We start from the raw sequence: 15,745 nt of genomic DNA on the forward strand, positions 1-15,745 counted from the left end.
GGTAACATTCACATGACTCCAAATTATAAAGGAATAGTTTTCTGTTTACTGTAATTAATTTCCCTTTAATCCTGTATTTCATACTTACCCATCAGTTTGCTGTCAATCTTGACCTTATCTGTTCTTATGGATAAGTTAAGTTGTAGGGTCTCATTTGCACTGTAGGAGAACTGGAAAAGATGACACAATAGAGATATTTATACCTTCATTTGGGAAGGTCGATTTCACGCATTTTCTACGATTCTCAGTAATCAGAGCTGTGAAGATTTTAGAAAGTATCCCAAACCTTATGGTCTTTTTTTCATCTTGGCGAAATACATTTATAGAAAAATGCTTTAATGAACCTAATCTTTCACAATCAGAATTTTCAAGTACTAAGGGACAGCAATATCTGAATACCCGCTTTTCATTAATTTAATTTACATTTGGTTATAGGTTTGCAAGTAGCACAGGTACTGTTCAGATTCAGTAAGTATAGCTGCTGCCCCTGCTGAGCTCTCCCTTCCCACACCATCTGGCTCTATTACTTCTATGGCCACTGCAGACTCACACCACATGGAGGGGAAATCTCTTGTATCTTTTGCAGTGCAACCCCCTCGTTATAGCCAAAGCACAAGGTTCACATGCTCCAAGACAGGAGCTTCTGCTCAGGTTGAAAGACAGTAGCAGTAACAACCCATGGGAAAGAAAAAGAGCAAAGGAAAATACAATGGCTTTATAAAGCAAATGCTTTGTGCTAGGCTCAAATGCTGCATAAATGCCAATTAGTTCTCAAAACTACTCTGTTAGTAAGCTTGTAAGACATAAAGGTTAAAGTCAGCACAACATTTGTGAGTCCAAATTTGAGCTTGGTAATTTGAATTTTTTTTAATATTATTTCCTTTCTCTGTAAAATAAACCAGAGTGAAAGTAGCATAGCTAGTAAGTAGCCAAACAACAACATACTGTTACAATTCCCATTTTTACAGATATAAAATGTAAAAGATAATGAATTGGCATGTGAAGAGGCAGAGCTCTGAAATTCTCATATTTTTCCTCAATGGTTTCACCAGATTACATAAAAAGTGAAGAATGAAAGAGTAATGGTCCCGGATTCCTCCAGGGACAGTTCAAGGAATTTATGGATTGCATAGTTAGAGAAACAAAAGAGAAAGACTGAGGGCTTGGAGGGGAGACCCCAGGAGCTCCGAGCCAAAGCTGCTACTGCCAAAGAAGAATCTCCATCAGAGGTGACTTTCTTCCCTGAAGGAAACCAATATTACCTGTATATTTCTGGACACATGTGGATACTGGAACAGGTCTACAAAAACTGAATATGTTTAGCAGGTGAATCATATTTTTGCATTTACCTCTTTACTCATGAATGAAAATTTTCCTTCATCTGATTCATCAACAGGAGCTTCAAATTCAAACTGGCTGTTTCCAACCACAAATTTTTTATCCTATGGAAGAGAAAAGTTCAGCTTAGAATTTGTATAACATCACCAAGCACAATAAAATATCACCAGGCAATACCCTGTTCAGTACGGGAAGTAATAAGACTAAGTGGAGAAGGGTAACCAGTTAAAGTCATCTGAAAACAAAGCTAGTGAAACACTGAGGCAGCGCAATCTGCTACTTTGCTGCATCCCTCCAATGTTCGCTAAAGGTGGAAGCACCAAGCAGTACAAATAAAGCAAGAACATATCTAGTACTCTGTTTCAGGGAGCGAAAGAAGAAATTTCATAAGAAAATGCCTTGAGATGTGAATACTGGGGTGGCTTCACACATCAGATGTGTCATTAACAGAGCTGTGTGAGTTCTGCCCTTTAAGGTTTTCTCTGTAGGGATGCTGGGCAGAGCAGGAATGCAAGAATTACATGGCAAACTGGAACGAACATCTCTCAAACCTTGCTGGCTTTGTTTCTCCTGCCTCACCATGACTCCAGTTGTGTTTTCACAGGACAGTTTTTGATGGCAGCACCAGCTTAAGGATATTCCTGCCTCCTAGACACCTTCTTTCCCCTCTCTTCTCCCTAGTTCCTACATCCATTCATTCCTGCCTTTCAGCTGCAGCACATACTGGCTTGCACTGCACTGGCAAAACTCTCAGCTTGGCTGTTCTGTGGTTCAATCGAGGAACTGTGCTGGCTAAAATCCAAACACATCAACTAATGACTGTTTCTGTGTTGCGTCATTCTCGTGCTCTGCCCCACGGCACAGGTGCACAACAGCTTTGCCAGAAGAACCAGAGAAAGAAATAAGTAGCAAGAACATTTTCAGACGGTATTGTTTGTAAAGACTTATGAAATCAGAGTCCACTGGGGGACAAGACCACCTTCACCTTTTTAGAATCACAGAATGCCCTGGGTTGGAAGGGACCTTCAAAGATCATCCAGTCCACCCCCCTGCCATGAGCAGGGACAACTTTCACTAGACCAGGTTGCTCAAAGCCCCATCCGGCCTGGCCTTGAACACTTCCAATGATGGGGCAGTCACATCCCTGGACAACCTGTTCCAGTGCCTCACCACACCCATTGTAAAAAATGTTTTCCTTACATCTAATCTAAACCTACGCTCTCTCAGTTTAAAACTGTTCTCCCTTGTCACCACGGGCCTTGGTAAAAAGTCTCTCTTCATCTTTCTTATAAGCCCCCTGTAAATACTGGAAGGCTGCTATTAGGTTTCCCTGAAGCATTCTCTTGTCCAGGCTGAACAACTCCAACTCTCTCAGCTTGTCCTCACAGCAGAGCTGTTCCATCCCTCTGATCATTTTTGTGGCCTCTTCTGGACCCTCTCCAACAGGTCCATGTCCTTCCTGTACTGAGGGCTCCAGAGCTGGACACAGGACTCCGGGTGGGGTCTCACCAGAGCAGAGTCAAGCCGGAGAATCACTTCCCTTGACCTGCTGATCAGGGTCCTTTTTATGCAGCCCAGGATACAATTGGCTTTCTGGGCTGCAAGTGCACATTGCTGGCTCATATCTAATTTTTTATCCACCAGTATCCCCAAGTTCTTCTCTACAGGGCTACTCAGCCTGTACTGATACTGAGGATTGCCCCAACCCAGGTGCAAGACCTAGCACACAGCCTTGTTGAACTTTGTGAGAACTTCACTTTGATGCCCTCTATGGATGTAAATAACTAGTCCCTGCTTTTGTCCAGAACTGTTTGAGTCTTGGAGTACATGGCAAAAAAACAATGGTTTCTTGATTCCTCTTTCCTGCTGCGAGGGTTAGTTAAGTTGCCTCCTGCTGTCACCTAAGTCTCATGTATGAAGACCTTATCCTACTTATTTCTAGCTACTTCTTCAATGGTGGAATCACCGGTAGCTCACAGGCCACTAGGTTTATCTAATTAGGGCAGTGGAAACCTTTCCTACTGCACCTTGACTGTGACAGGTTGGGTAGTGGACCCAAGAGCCCACCAAGGCTTGAGGCTGAAGAGAACATGCTTTAACCAGGTAAAAAGGCCTGACTCCAGTCTTGGGAAAGTTTATGCTATAGAAGAGAACAGACCTTTTTATTCCACCTTCTCAGAAGCTTCATATAGAAAATAAGCTACTGACTGAGCTCTGGAAAGTCTTTTCTGGAAGCTTTACAGCCCATCTTGATTTACAGAAAATGTCTCTAAGTTTTACTCCAAGTTCTAAAGCATGTTACAAACCTCTTTTCTGAGGAACGCTGCCTCACTCCACTTACTCTACATTTCAATATGTCATGTATTTTTCAAAAGCATTTGAATTCTGCTGCTGCTGCGTAAGGCTTTTCCACACGCCTAACAGAAGGTGCTGGGAGAGGACCTTCAGTGTATGTGACAGCTGCCACCTGGAGCAGACTGAAATCAGGAGCTGCTGTCCCAGGCTCTCGAGCAGAAGGCCACAGAGCTCAGATTCAGCAGTCTGGGTGCAAGAAGAGACATGTAGCAAACACTGCGAAGTGAGTTACACATCAGACACACATGGCAAAGAAAAATCCAAATGGGAATTACTTTTAATGAAAATCTTTGGAGGGCTAGTAAGGTTGTCTTGATACTGGTGCATCTGTTTCTTCTGCTGTGCCAGTCTTTCAAGGACTCGGCTGGAGAATGCCTCTCAGAAGCTGCAGACAACATGACTGATCAGTACTAAACTTTCCTCTCAACTGCTTGTCCTGGATGAAGCTAATCCCAAAAGAAGGACAACACCTTGGCTTTACTTCTCCTTTCTACTGAAAGCCTTTCAGAGGAAGGAGGGGCAGAAAAACAGCCAACAGCTTCTCCTCTTCTAGTCTGTTTCCCTCCAGTGGAAGCCCTCACGAGGAGATTTATTCATTGTGCTGTAAGTGTTCACAAGTTAAGATGTGCATGCAAAATGTATGAGCTTATTCTTCCACCCTCAGTTCTGCAACAGCAGTTTTAGAAGCCATCCACCTCTCCTAATCACTAAGCCCAAACCTTCACTGCTAATCTCCACCTGGAAATAGAGATGCTTAATGCTCAAGGTTGGCTAGTATACTTCGTCACCCATGATAAGGCAGGTTGTGCATCGCCCTTTTAGGCAAAGCTTGGATTAAAACAAAATAAAAGAGCTATAGTTCAAAGTGACAACAGAACACAATTTTTTGCCTTTTCTAAGCAAGAATTTGGGCAAGGAAAATAGGAGGAAAATGAGTATATACCAATGTCCTCATCAATAAAGACCCTAAATGTGCTCATAGCTGCATGACTGCTATCTTCAAACACACCGTAGTGCCCAGCATATCCTGTCGCAAAATCGTTCCATATGAGAAGCCACATGCCATTTTGAATTTGGGCTGCAGGCCAACCCCTACAAAATATCCATCCATGGTTTCTCCTGAGCCACCTTGCCCTCCATGAGATGTTTACCAAAGGCTGAGTGTAAGTTATGCCCTTACTCAAATGAACTTTCAGTAACCAAAGTTATTGCTTCAGATAACATGACTCCACAGGCATGAGTGCCTGTATGATTACAACTATTTCATGCCTTATTTCTCTATTTTCACAGATACTTAGGTGTCGGTGCATACAGCTGTATTCACTGCATATGCCTATTCAAGTCCTAGCACTGAAGGCATTATTATTTGGCTTAAAAATGTACCTCTCTACCAGGATATATGAGGCTGCTCCCATGATAGAGATGATGTTCCCTTATGGGTCTCACCTAAGAAAAATTATTCTGACATCATTTGACAGTCACTGCTCTCTAGCATCTTTTCAGTCTAGGTCTTATGCATTCATCTTACTTCTTACAGAGACTTGAATTCCACTTAAGACTTCTCAGTTCCAAGTTAAATAAATGCATACTAGGTCTGGTCTGTAGGCAAACTGTTAAACACTGCGGCCCGTGACAAAGCGTTCCATCCACAGGATGTATCTGCCTTTGTGTAGCGGAGGTGATAGAAGAGCTTTGTAAGCTATACAGTACTTCAATTTGGCAAAGGAAAAAAAAATCGTCTACAAACAAGAGCCTTCTTTCCCTTGATAGATGGCTGGTAGTTAAAGCAATCGATGCAATCTCCAGAGTATCTATCATCAATTCGCTTATACACAAAGACAATACAGAAACAAACAACAGAAACTAAGAACGATACTTGAGCTATCACCTAAAGAAATGGTTTTGAAGCTTCAGTTTTATCAAACTAACAATAACATCTTATGCATTGCGCATTTTTTTGAAAAGTAAAAAATTGAATTAAGCACGCTGACTGATGTAATTCTAGAACCAAAACAATGCAAATATTTAATTAGAAAAAAAAGATATGAAACATTCACAATTCCTAATTCTCCCCTCATTTCATTAGTTGAAAAATAATTGTCAAGGTGTTTCAGTAGGTCCAGCTTCTATGTTTTCAAAAAAATCCAATACATCAAATAGTTATACTACTTTATCCGGCTCTGATTCTGTCTTTGTGATGACTTTTCATTTAGAGACTCTACCACAGTAACCAATATTATATTAAACTTTAAGGTGTAGTTCTTTTCCTTCTTCAAAACCAACTACAAGCAGGATCTCCAAAGAACACTAATGCTTTAGTTTAGGGGTGTGGCAGCAGTTTAAGTGGAATTCACATGACAGCTAGCTTTGAATTAATCTGCTTACCCGATAATAAGCTAGATGTCTTCCCTCAAAATACACTGTTGTTCGGTACTCCATAGGTATTATTTCAGGGTTCGGGCTTAGAAACTGCGGGCATTCTTCTTCCTGGGGAAAGAAACATTTTCAACGTTATTCCAAACAAAAAGTCTTATCACAACAAGCTTCGATGGCCTTCGGACAATGGAATGATTGTTCTGAAGAACTTCAAGCTTAAAATACAGTGACAGATTTGATTACACCCTTTCAAATTAGACATGCTAAAAATGACTGCAGCATATGTCAAAGCTGTGGGTGATTATCTTTCCCAGCCTTGAAATCTGGTTCCTCCCATTGAAGCAAAATAGTAAAAGGAACAAAAATAACCTTTCAGGAGTTATTCAGTCTCACTGCCCCTCCTCAATCACACCCTTAAATTCCCACCCCCGCACTGTCGCTAAAAAAAAATAACTTACACTTTTGGAGTTAACTTTAGACTAATTTTAAAATCCCTAATTCAACCAACTGATATGAGAGAAAAAGCTAAGAAAATATTGAAGTGTTCTAATAAAAACTTAATAATCTTATTTTTAAACATTACCATATTTTGTTTAATCACATCCTGTACCGGAGAGGACTCTTCACAGATATGTCTCTTCCAGTCCCACTGGCAATTCCATCTATTGCTTGCACAGGAATAGCATCTACAAATATAACATGATAGTCACGACAAACTGTCAGGCTTTTTCCCCTCATTGACAAAAAAAGTAAATTAAATTCCATCTTTATTCATGGAGGATAGATCAATCTGTTACAGTGTCCTTAGTACACTGAGCAAAAAAATCATAGTAAGAACAGTTCAAGAACCCCAAAAAGCTGTTTTCTCAATTACGTATTTGAACAAAGATTAGAGATCCACAGCATCCCTCACAAACTTTGAGATCGAGTCTATGAGGTCTGCAAATGATCTTGATCAACCTTCGTACATAAGATTGAACAAAGAGGGGCTTGGGTTGGCCGCGCCTGCCCTGGGGCAGCAGCACCTCGAGCAGAGCAGATGGTCGGGGCAGAGTCAGCTTTGATCATCCTGTTTGAACACACTGCAACCCAAAGCACCAACCTCACATTTGAGGGAATAAGTAGGTAAGCAGATATACACGGAGCTCACCTGCAATGGCAATCCAATGAACTGGCCTTTATTTACACATGCCATGAATATTCCCGTTCCACATGGTTTATGTTACTAGCTCCCCTGGAGCCCTTCAACCATTTTTCAACTCCATTAAAATGTAAGAAAAAGGATTTAGGCACTGGCAAATTTTGAGACTTCGAAAGGTTTAATGATGGAACGACTGAGTAACTCAGCTGCCAGTTACCTGAAACATGATGCTACAGGATCTCAACACCTCAGTTAAGGAGCTGAAATACTTACGGTTGATTTTCAAAAAGATTCATTGCTTCCTCACAGTCATAAAAAGGGTAAGTATGTGACGCAAAAAATATCTTGTTCTCTCCAAAGGTTAACTGAAGTGGAACTGAAACATGATCTGTCACAAAAGAAAAAAGGTATCTAAGTGGTTGTTGAATTCTTTAGCTTGTTCTTAAGCTGAAAGATACAGTGATCATACTTTTATTATTTTACAGGACATAAAGCGAATATTTAACTCTACTGTTGACACTCTGGATCTCATGACCTGTTGTACTTCAGATCTGTAAGCTCTGCTTTTCCTTTTTAAGCTTTGCAAATTTTTCAGTACATAGTTGTCAGAAGAAAAGCAGAGATGGGATAAAGGGAAGAAGTAAAATTATAGAAGAGCTTTGTTTTACAAAAGTGTTTCTCAGCAGTGCTATCATCATCATGCTAGAATTTTAAAGAGTCTAGAAGAATAAGGAAAACTAAATGAGGAGATAATTGAACACATGAAAACTGGAACAAGAACAGTCATTTTATTTAAAACGTTTTCTTCAATATGAATATGTCTGCAAGTAAAATCACTTGTTTCATCTGTGGATTAAAACTGTCATCCTCATGTGAATTAAAACAAGTGAGCTTTGTGGTTAATGCCCAACAGTGCCTGCAACACCAGGTTACCACAGGCCCTTGTGATCTTCTGTGTGCTGTACATGATTTCTCCACAAATGTACTTCTCATCTGGATCATTACTGAACTAAGAGCGGAAAATTTATCTTCAGAAACTGGTACTTTCCTCGGCGAAGCTGTTTGAAATACCTTTCGCGGAAATCATTAAGCCCTTGTGACAAGCTATTTCACAAACTATTGAGCAATTTCAAACTCTGCTTTCCTTGAACGGGTTCTTGAAAGACCATCAGCTGCTTGGCGGGAAGTCGCCTTTGCCTGCACTGGGTCCCCTTGAATATTTCAGACTGGCAGGAATGTCAGGGGGATTTCCTAACAATGGGACAGCAAAAAGGATCCCTTCTTTCTAGAAATGTCCTATTCCCTTCGGAACCAACCACAGCTAAAGTAACCCAGACTTTTCCAGACTCAACAGGGTTTCTTAACAGCAAGTGGATGGCTCAGGACTTTGTCAGAGGGTGCCAGGAACCACTGCCCGTGTCCATAACTACCTGCCTCCTGCTGAAGTGTCTGCCAAGCTCCTGAGCATCTTCATATCACTTTTGAACATCCTTGCAGATGGATCCCTGTGCGACCAACTCAGAGAGGTATAGGATTTCCAAGTGACTTGGTTACTCTAATGCCATCCCTGACAGGGTTCTAGTCTCACATTTTATGCTGGAAGATGTCAAGCTGTCATGTTTATCAACCTGTTTGCTTTACATCCTGCTTTACAACATATTTAGGGAATGTGAATTGGCCATAAATAACAGTATGCTTTAACACTTTGCATAATCTGATATCGTGACACACCCCAGCTAGTTTAAAACGTAAGAGTGAGATTTTATCATCATTACTCTTCTTGTAACTAAACCTGGATTTCGACCTTTCTTGGCCTTAAGAGAATTTAAACTTATCTTAAAAAGTGCTTCCAAGTACCAGTCTGAGAGTTCATGGCTGTTGTGATACATATAGAACAGTTATCCTCACGGGTACCTCTGCAAGCTGCAAGAGCACCCATTTTTTTGTTTGTTTTGTTTTGTTTTTTTGTTTTTCTTTTTTGTTTTTTAAACTTGATAAATGATAAACAGTGCTGTCCAACCGGTTTTATTCCATGTACTTATGCACCAAGATGTATGAACTTAAAGTATGAATAAAGCACTATCTAGGAAACAGCACAAGAATTATGGTTGGCAACAGACCTTGAGCATATAATCAGTGGTTCAGAACAATGATACAGCCCTTAATTATACAATCACATATTTTTCTACTGGAAAGGAGTGGAAAAGCAGCAGAACCTGCAGGGCACAGAGTAGAAGAGGCAGAAAGCTTTATGAGAGAAAAGGACAACCTTGTGTCATGGACCAGAAAACAAGTCACTGAACTACAGCTGACTAGCGCAAAAATCAGAGATGAAAAATATCACATCCGAAGTGCACAGGTGGCTCTTTTGGCCCCAGAACTCGGAGTCACTAAGGTAAAATTAGAAGAGGTGGTTTTTTTTTGTCTGGGACACAGAGCAGCACCTCTCTGGCTCCCTGTCTATGTCTCTGTCAAGCTCCTGTTTCAGGCTCCTTGTAGAAACACTGGGAATGCTACAGTTTGTAAATACAGCCATGGAAAAAGTTTGAGCAAATCTTGTTTTTTTTAAAAAAAAATGTTTGAATGGACAAAGTTCAGCAGTAGACTATTTGGGCAAAGGGACTGAAGAGGGTAAAAAATCTTGCATGCAGCTCATATAAGAGCATCACATTAGAAGCAGCAGGCTATGTTCCTTCTTATTATACATGGAGGGTAGCAATATTTCCTTACCTTGACCTTTTGGTGTTGGAGGAATTAAATCAGGTGGATCACAGATAATAACCCCTTCTTTCAATTGAGCATAATGGGTTGTTTCACCAAACGTACAAAAAACCTCGTCATCCTCAGTCAAAGTTGGCAATGGACTTACAGTCAGTTCCACCTGGGAAAAAAAATGAAAAGGGTAAAATATTTGAAAGAAACAAACAAAGACCAAATAAAATTTATGGCCAGAGAATTTCAACTGCTGATTTTTTTTGGACAGTGGTGATATTTTGGCTAATATCACAGAAGATGGTTCTCCTTTTCAATTTTTATTTATTCCCATCTGCTCGTCTTTTCTTCCTACACCTCTAACAATCTTTCCATGCTGGGTCTATGTTAAATTAGACTAGTACAAAAACCTCTTGTCCTGTCAATGCATTAAATCAGAAAAAAAAAAAATGTCTGTACAGACACATCCAAAGCCTTTTATTCTTGTCCTCAGCATCCAGTTTAGCAACAGTAACAAGGGTGGTTGACACTTAAATCCTGACAAACTTCATTAAAATTACATTAACCTTAGGGGTTACTAGTGAATAATGAAAACAAGGCTTGCTGGGCTGGAAAAGCTGGAGTTTGAAAGAGCTGAATAGAAAAGTGGTTTCCTCAAGACTCAAGGTACATGCAAGAAACCAACTGAGATCTATCATTACTGCTGGAAGAGGATTTCTTACTGATGGTGAGACCTTAATCTCCCGGAAACTATCAGTACAGAGTGCATGTGAGAAAATAAAAGTAAAATAAAATCAGAAAACTTAGCAAGAAAAGAAGAAAAAACAATTAAATTAAATTTTGGATGCTGTCCTTAATTTAATGCTTCAGGTGTGTTAATTTTACAGTTTAACTTTTCCAATTTTTTATTGCCAGTAGAAATGACAATCATCTCTTTTTCTCTGAAACCGATCCACTATGATATGAGCTGCTATGTTTTTTGGTGAATAAAGGAATCATGAGGAGACAGTGGCATTAGTGATGTTACAGGCAGCATTTAAATGCTCATTTGAAGTCAGGTTTGGTTTTGGCTTTTAGGTATTTTGGCCCCAGATGCTGATATGAGACACCAGACACCTGTCGACACAAGCTGACAAGACCTGTACTAAAAGAAGGTGTGGATTTTTAGCAGGTTAGTTCCAGTCTACTAACATTTTTATTTAACATAGAAATGGCGCTCAACACAATGCTGTTTACATCATATAGGAATGGATTTAAACTGACTTGAATGAAAGTCTCTTTCTTTCTGATTAAGAGGGATTAAAAGCCATTTTGCTCATTTTACTTGCTGAGCACCCCTGGGAAGCCCTCAGTCTGCCCTGGCATGCTCCATTTAGAGTTGGAGCAAGTGACGGCACCCTGGTCACACTCTGAACACTCAGTTTTGTTGCCACAGAGTTGTTTTGCATGCTGAATTTACCTTCTCCATGTACCCAGACAGATGTTGCTGGGTAGGCAAATCCATGGCTGATTTGAAAGCAACAGCTTATGGCTTTGCTGCTTACTTCAGTTTACGCTCAAGTAAGCTGAAAGGGCAGCATGAAATCTCCCCTATCAATTACTTTTTATGGGTTATACAACATTGTGCAACACTTTCATAATATTCATATAAGTGTAAATGCTTTAGCATCCATACTAGTGCATCATTTTTGGTTACAGAGAAGGTCAAAAAGAGCATTTCTTAGAGGAAAACACGAACTGCAACATGCAAAAACAGCAGGCAAGAAAAAGCACTGTGAGAAATGCCAGACAATGAGAGACCCAAAACACTGTTCTATCCTAGTGTCCACCGTGCATAAAGAAATGGAGATATTCATCTTCCTGGTAGTGACGTCAATGTGCTTTAAGAACATGTAGGGCAGGGATGTCAAACTCATTTTCACCAGGGGCCACATCAGCCTTGTGGTTGCCTTCAAAGGGCCGAATGTAATTTTAGAACTGTATAAATGTAACTACTCCTACATTGATACAGTCCTAAAATTACATTCCGCCCTATGAAGGCAAGCGCGAGGCCGATGTGGCCCCGGTGAAAATGAGTTGGATGCCCTTGATGTAGGGAAAGTATTTTCTTGTCATACCTTAGCAGGGGCTCTGCGACTCATGTTTAGAGGGTCTGCACTAATGACAGTCATGCACGTGCCACTTGGACTCCACAGCCAGTGGTTCTCTTTATCAGCTGTTCCACAGTCTGCCTTCTTTGTGCACCTGACAAAATAGGAACAAAAACCAAAGCAAAGCAATATTATAGCTGGGCTCTGCTTTCTCTGAACTACGCAACAATTTCAGGATTAGAGCTTGAAATTACAATACAAGATGACAGGGAATTTGCTTTAATATTGACTATTCGGGTTGCTATTAGAGAATTTTTAGTAGAATAAGCAGTGAAATAAGTATCGATGGCTTGAGATGTCAAAAGCAAGTGGGGAAATATATCTATATTATTTTGGACACCACCTTGGATTAGACAACTCAAATCCATGCAGAAAGAGTACTATTTAGCACAAGAGCCATCAGGCGATGGAGCCATTGCCTGATCACCTGAAACCAGGCTGATTAACCTTCATCATAACACATAACAAAGCCCTGAGTGAGTGCGCCCAGCTTGGTTTTTCTGCAGATCAAGTGGCAGACACCTGTGTGTTGCCAGTAATCAGCCACCCCACTCATGAGAGTAAAATGCAATAGAGAAGCACTGCTGAGGGCACACAGGCTTATGGGGAGCTCCGGCAAAATGGTAGCACTAGAACTGTTAACTTTGTAGTGAATGTTTTCATTAACTCCTGCCACTATTTAAGACCCGTCTTTGCCAAGCCATCATTACCTTCACAGGAAGACAACAGTGGCTGTGCAGCCTCACCAAAAATACTGGGAGATTTTCCCAGCTCATGTGCAAGAAGGAGAGAAAGAAGAGATGCTGCAGTGCAGAAGCTGCGTACGTGGCTACAAAAGCTTGTTGAAGTGTGTGTGGGGACAGACTCATTCAGATTCTTTCCATTCTGTGCAATGTTTAGGAGAAAACACTGTAGGATCTCTGGCTGCTGTAGCAGAAGACTATTAACTCATCAGGGGCTTTAACAACCCTATCCTTAAAGATAACATTTACATACAGAGTCCAGAGACATATAACATATCCCTAAACACACAATTAAGTGTATTCATGACGCAAAATTTGGTGCAGATGAGAAAAACATAAGAAATTTAGTGCATTTTTTTCCACTGGAAAAAACCACTAGCAAATGCAAAAAATTCGTGTTTGCCTGTTCTGAGACCATTAATATTTTGAGATATTGAGGTCAGTGGTCATATCAGAAACCCGAAGGGAAATCTAGGGAAAATTGTCTTTTGTACGATGTGTCACACGGCCTTCAACTCCCAGCAGCCCAGGAGGAGTTTGAGGTGTATATTCCAAATGCCCAGGTTTCATCCACAGCAACTGAAGCCCAGGTGGGAAAAGTTACAGTATATTACATAAACCTGCACGCACTACATAAGTTTTTCTGCAGTGCTCTACATTATGCTACACATCAGGCTGATAGGTAACTTAATGTGATAGCTCACATTTTCAGACAGGAAGCTAGAAGCCTGAAATTCATCTGCATGCTATAATTAAATAGCCCCTTTGTTCCAACAGCAAGTACTTAGAATCACGAATTCTCAACCACTCATGCCAAGGGGTTAATTAACTTAGTAGTCAAAGAGAGAGCTGCAGGACCACTCTTCCCCCTTGCCACTCCAATCAATGAAGAGTGCAAAGAAGAGACATTCCAGAGCTGTTCAGTGCTGTCCTAGTTGACATGTGTTTGAATATTAATTCAGTTAACCTCTGCAGATAGTCAGCCAAATGCCACTTCCTGCTCACCTACAGTCAGGTGAGGGTGCAGTGTAGCTACATGTCTTGATAGATGATGTTTATATCAAAACAGGATTTGGGCCATATTTCAGACATGAGCAGGTGGGGTTTTTTTCATGCTCTTTTTTTACACTTTCCTGCTCTACTTAAAATATATATTTTCTGAATTTTAAATAGGGAGCACTCTTAATTTCTGAGAGAACATTTGACTGTACAGTTCAGAGAGTGGTAGAATACGCAGTTAGGAGTTGTATACTGATTTTCAGTACCAGCAGCAAAATATATATTTTCCCAAACCAAATCAAGCTATTCCACTGCCTGCCCCTGAGAAAACACTGGCAGTACTCACCTGCCCTCTCTCACGCACCAGCCGCAGTATGGATCCCTCGCTTGAGTACACTTCTCACAGTCCGAATATTTGTGGCAGTCCTGCACAGGTAGTCGATACACCTGGAGAACCAAAAGTAAGGCAAACCATAAGGGATCTGAAGAAGGCACAAGGAGATGTTTGTGGACAGGGCTGTACAGTGCCATTGCCTGCGGCAGCGGAAGAGTCCAGTCTGATTTTAAGAAAATCCATACAAAACCAGAGTGTGACTGTCCTCCCTCAATGAAGTCTAAATTTACACACTTTTCCTGCTCTTTTTCTCTCCGATATTCTCTAATGCCTCTCTAAAGTAACACAGGACATTGTTATAATCAAGAATCATAAGCAAGCCTCCAAAAATTGAGCTTTTCAGTCTTTCCAGCTACATTACTTGTGGAAATCTGCATTACAGCAGCCACTGCAGACAGCAACTATATGAACAACTCTCCAAATTCAAGAAATAGCTACTGCAGGATGGATAATTGGTACTGGCTAGATCTTTTTTTTTATACATATCTCTAGCATGGAGATGAAGTTGTTTGGAAATGTGATAATTGGTGGCACCTTTAGCCAGAAGGCGTCTCAGAGAGTTTGCAAGTGTGAGAGAGCCAAGGTGCTTTGGTTTATTGTACTTCTCCCTGTATAACCCTCCACCATGCAACACATTCACAAAAAGAAAATGGAAATAATTATGACAGGAAGCAGCAAGGAAAAGAGCATCATCAGTTCTCATGTCTCCATCCCCCCGTAAATATACAGCTTCTGGTTTTGATTTCCTTTGGTGCTGAGAACAAAAAATTTTGTCTTGCTTTGGTGCACAGAAAAAGGAGGCAGCACACAACTGTTCCTTTTAGTTACACTGCTGAAACGATGAAAGAAGAGAACAAGATGTACATCTTCCTGTCGATGACTATGTTTTACTTTTAAAGAGCACAAGAAGTCCAGCAACAGTAACTCTGAGACATAAGCTTTCTGAGTTTGGCCTTTTCTTTCACATTTGGAGACTTCAGTCTGACTCAGTTACGGAAAATATCAATACTGGGTACATTTCCTGCATTTTTTAATACAGAGGTCTACCTTTTCAGCATTCTCTTTTTCCACAGATTCTTACCTAACTGGAGCTGAGTTACTGGCACTCTGTTTCACTAACTGGTACCATGAGTGATTTAATATTCAGTGAATGGCTTTTTTTTATGACAAAGTATTTATTTCATAATTCTGGCAGGCATAAACAAGCCCTAGAGATTGTTGTCTTTGCAAGTTTTACATAAACTTAATGAATTTAAAAGAAAAAATAGCAGCTCCATTTACAGCCAGCTTCAAAATGCAGAGAAACTAATTTTAGAGATTTTTGAATTGGCATTCTTAATCACAGAGAGTGGTAAAAGCTAAAACAAGCAAACAAGCTAGTGATTGTGGTAAGTGGCTGCCACAGGCTTCTGCTTTCTGCCCAGTATGGTGTGTACCATAAGGAACCTGGGATCCTGCCAGTGATGTTGACTTGTAAGGAACCAGCACGGGCACAGCAGGGCTGCTACGCTGCTTTCTGAGTCCCCCGAGAAGCTGC

General features: G+C 40.6%; 1 protein-coding gene across 4 annotated transcripts in view; it reads right to left on the minus strand.

Annotated features, from left to right (window-relative positions):
- Nucleotides 1–15,745, minus strand: part of PLXNB2 (plexin B2) — a 257,387-nt gene that overhangs the window by 58,720 nt on the left and 182,922 nt on the right. For all 4 annotated transcript variants that reach the window (XM_065630873.1, XM_065630864.1, XM_065630856.1 and 1 more), the window contains 8 exons: nucleotides 14,161–14,261; nucleotides 12,040–12,166; nucleotides 9,941–10,091; nucleotides 7,484–7,598; nucleotides 6,653–6,755; nucleotides 6,079–6,180; nucleotides 1,350–1,442; nucleotides 89–170 (listed from right to left, as the gene is read on the minus strand). In XM_065630873.1, coding sequence (XP_065486945.1) covers nucleotides 89–170; nucleotides 1,350–1,442; nucleotides 6,079–6,180; nucleotides 6,653–6,755; nucleotides 7,484–7,598; nucleotides 9,941–10,091; nucleotides 12,040–12,166; nucleotides 14,161–14,261 — 874 coding nt within the window. The remainder of the gene's footprint in view (nucleotides 1–88; nucleotides 171–1,349; nucleotides 1,443–6,078; nucleotides 6,181–6,652; nucleotides 6,756–7,483; nucleotides 7,599–9,940; nucleotides 10,092–12,039; nucleotides 12,167–14,160; nucleotides 14,262–15,745) is intronic.

This window comes from Caloenas nicobarica, chromosome 1 (genome assembly GCF_036013445.1).
Source record: "Caloenas nicobarica isolate bCalNic1 chromosome 1, bCalNic1.hap1, whole genome shotgun sequence".
In the NCBI taxonomy this organism is placed as follows: Eukaryota; Metazoa; Chordata; class Aves; order Columbiformes; family Columbidae; genus Caloenas; species Caloenas nicobarica.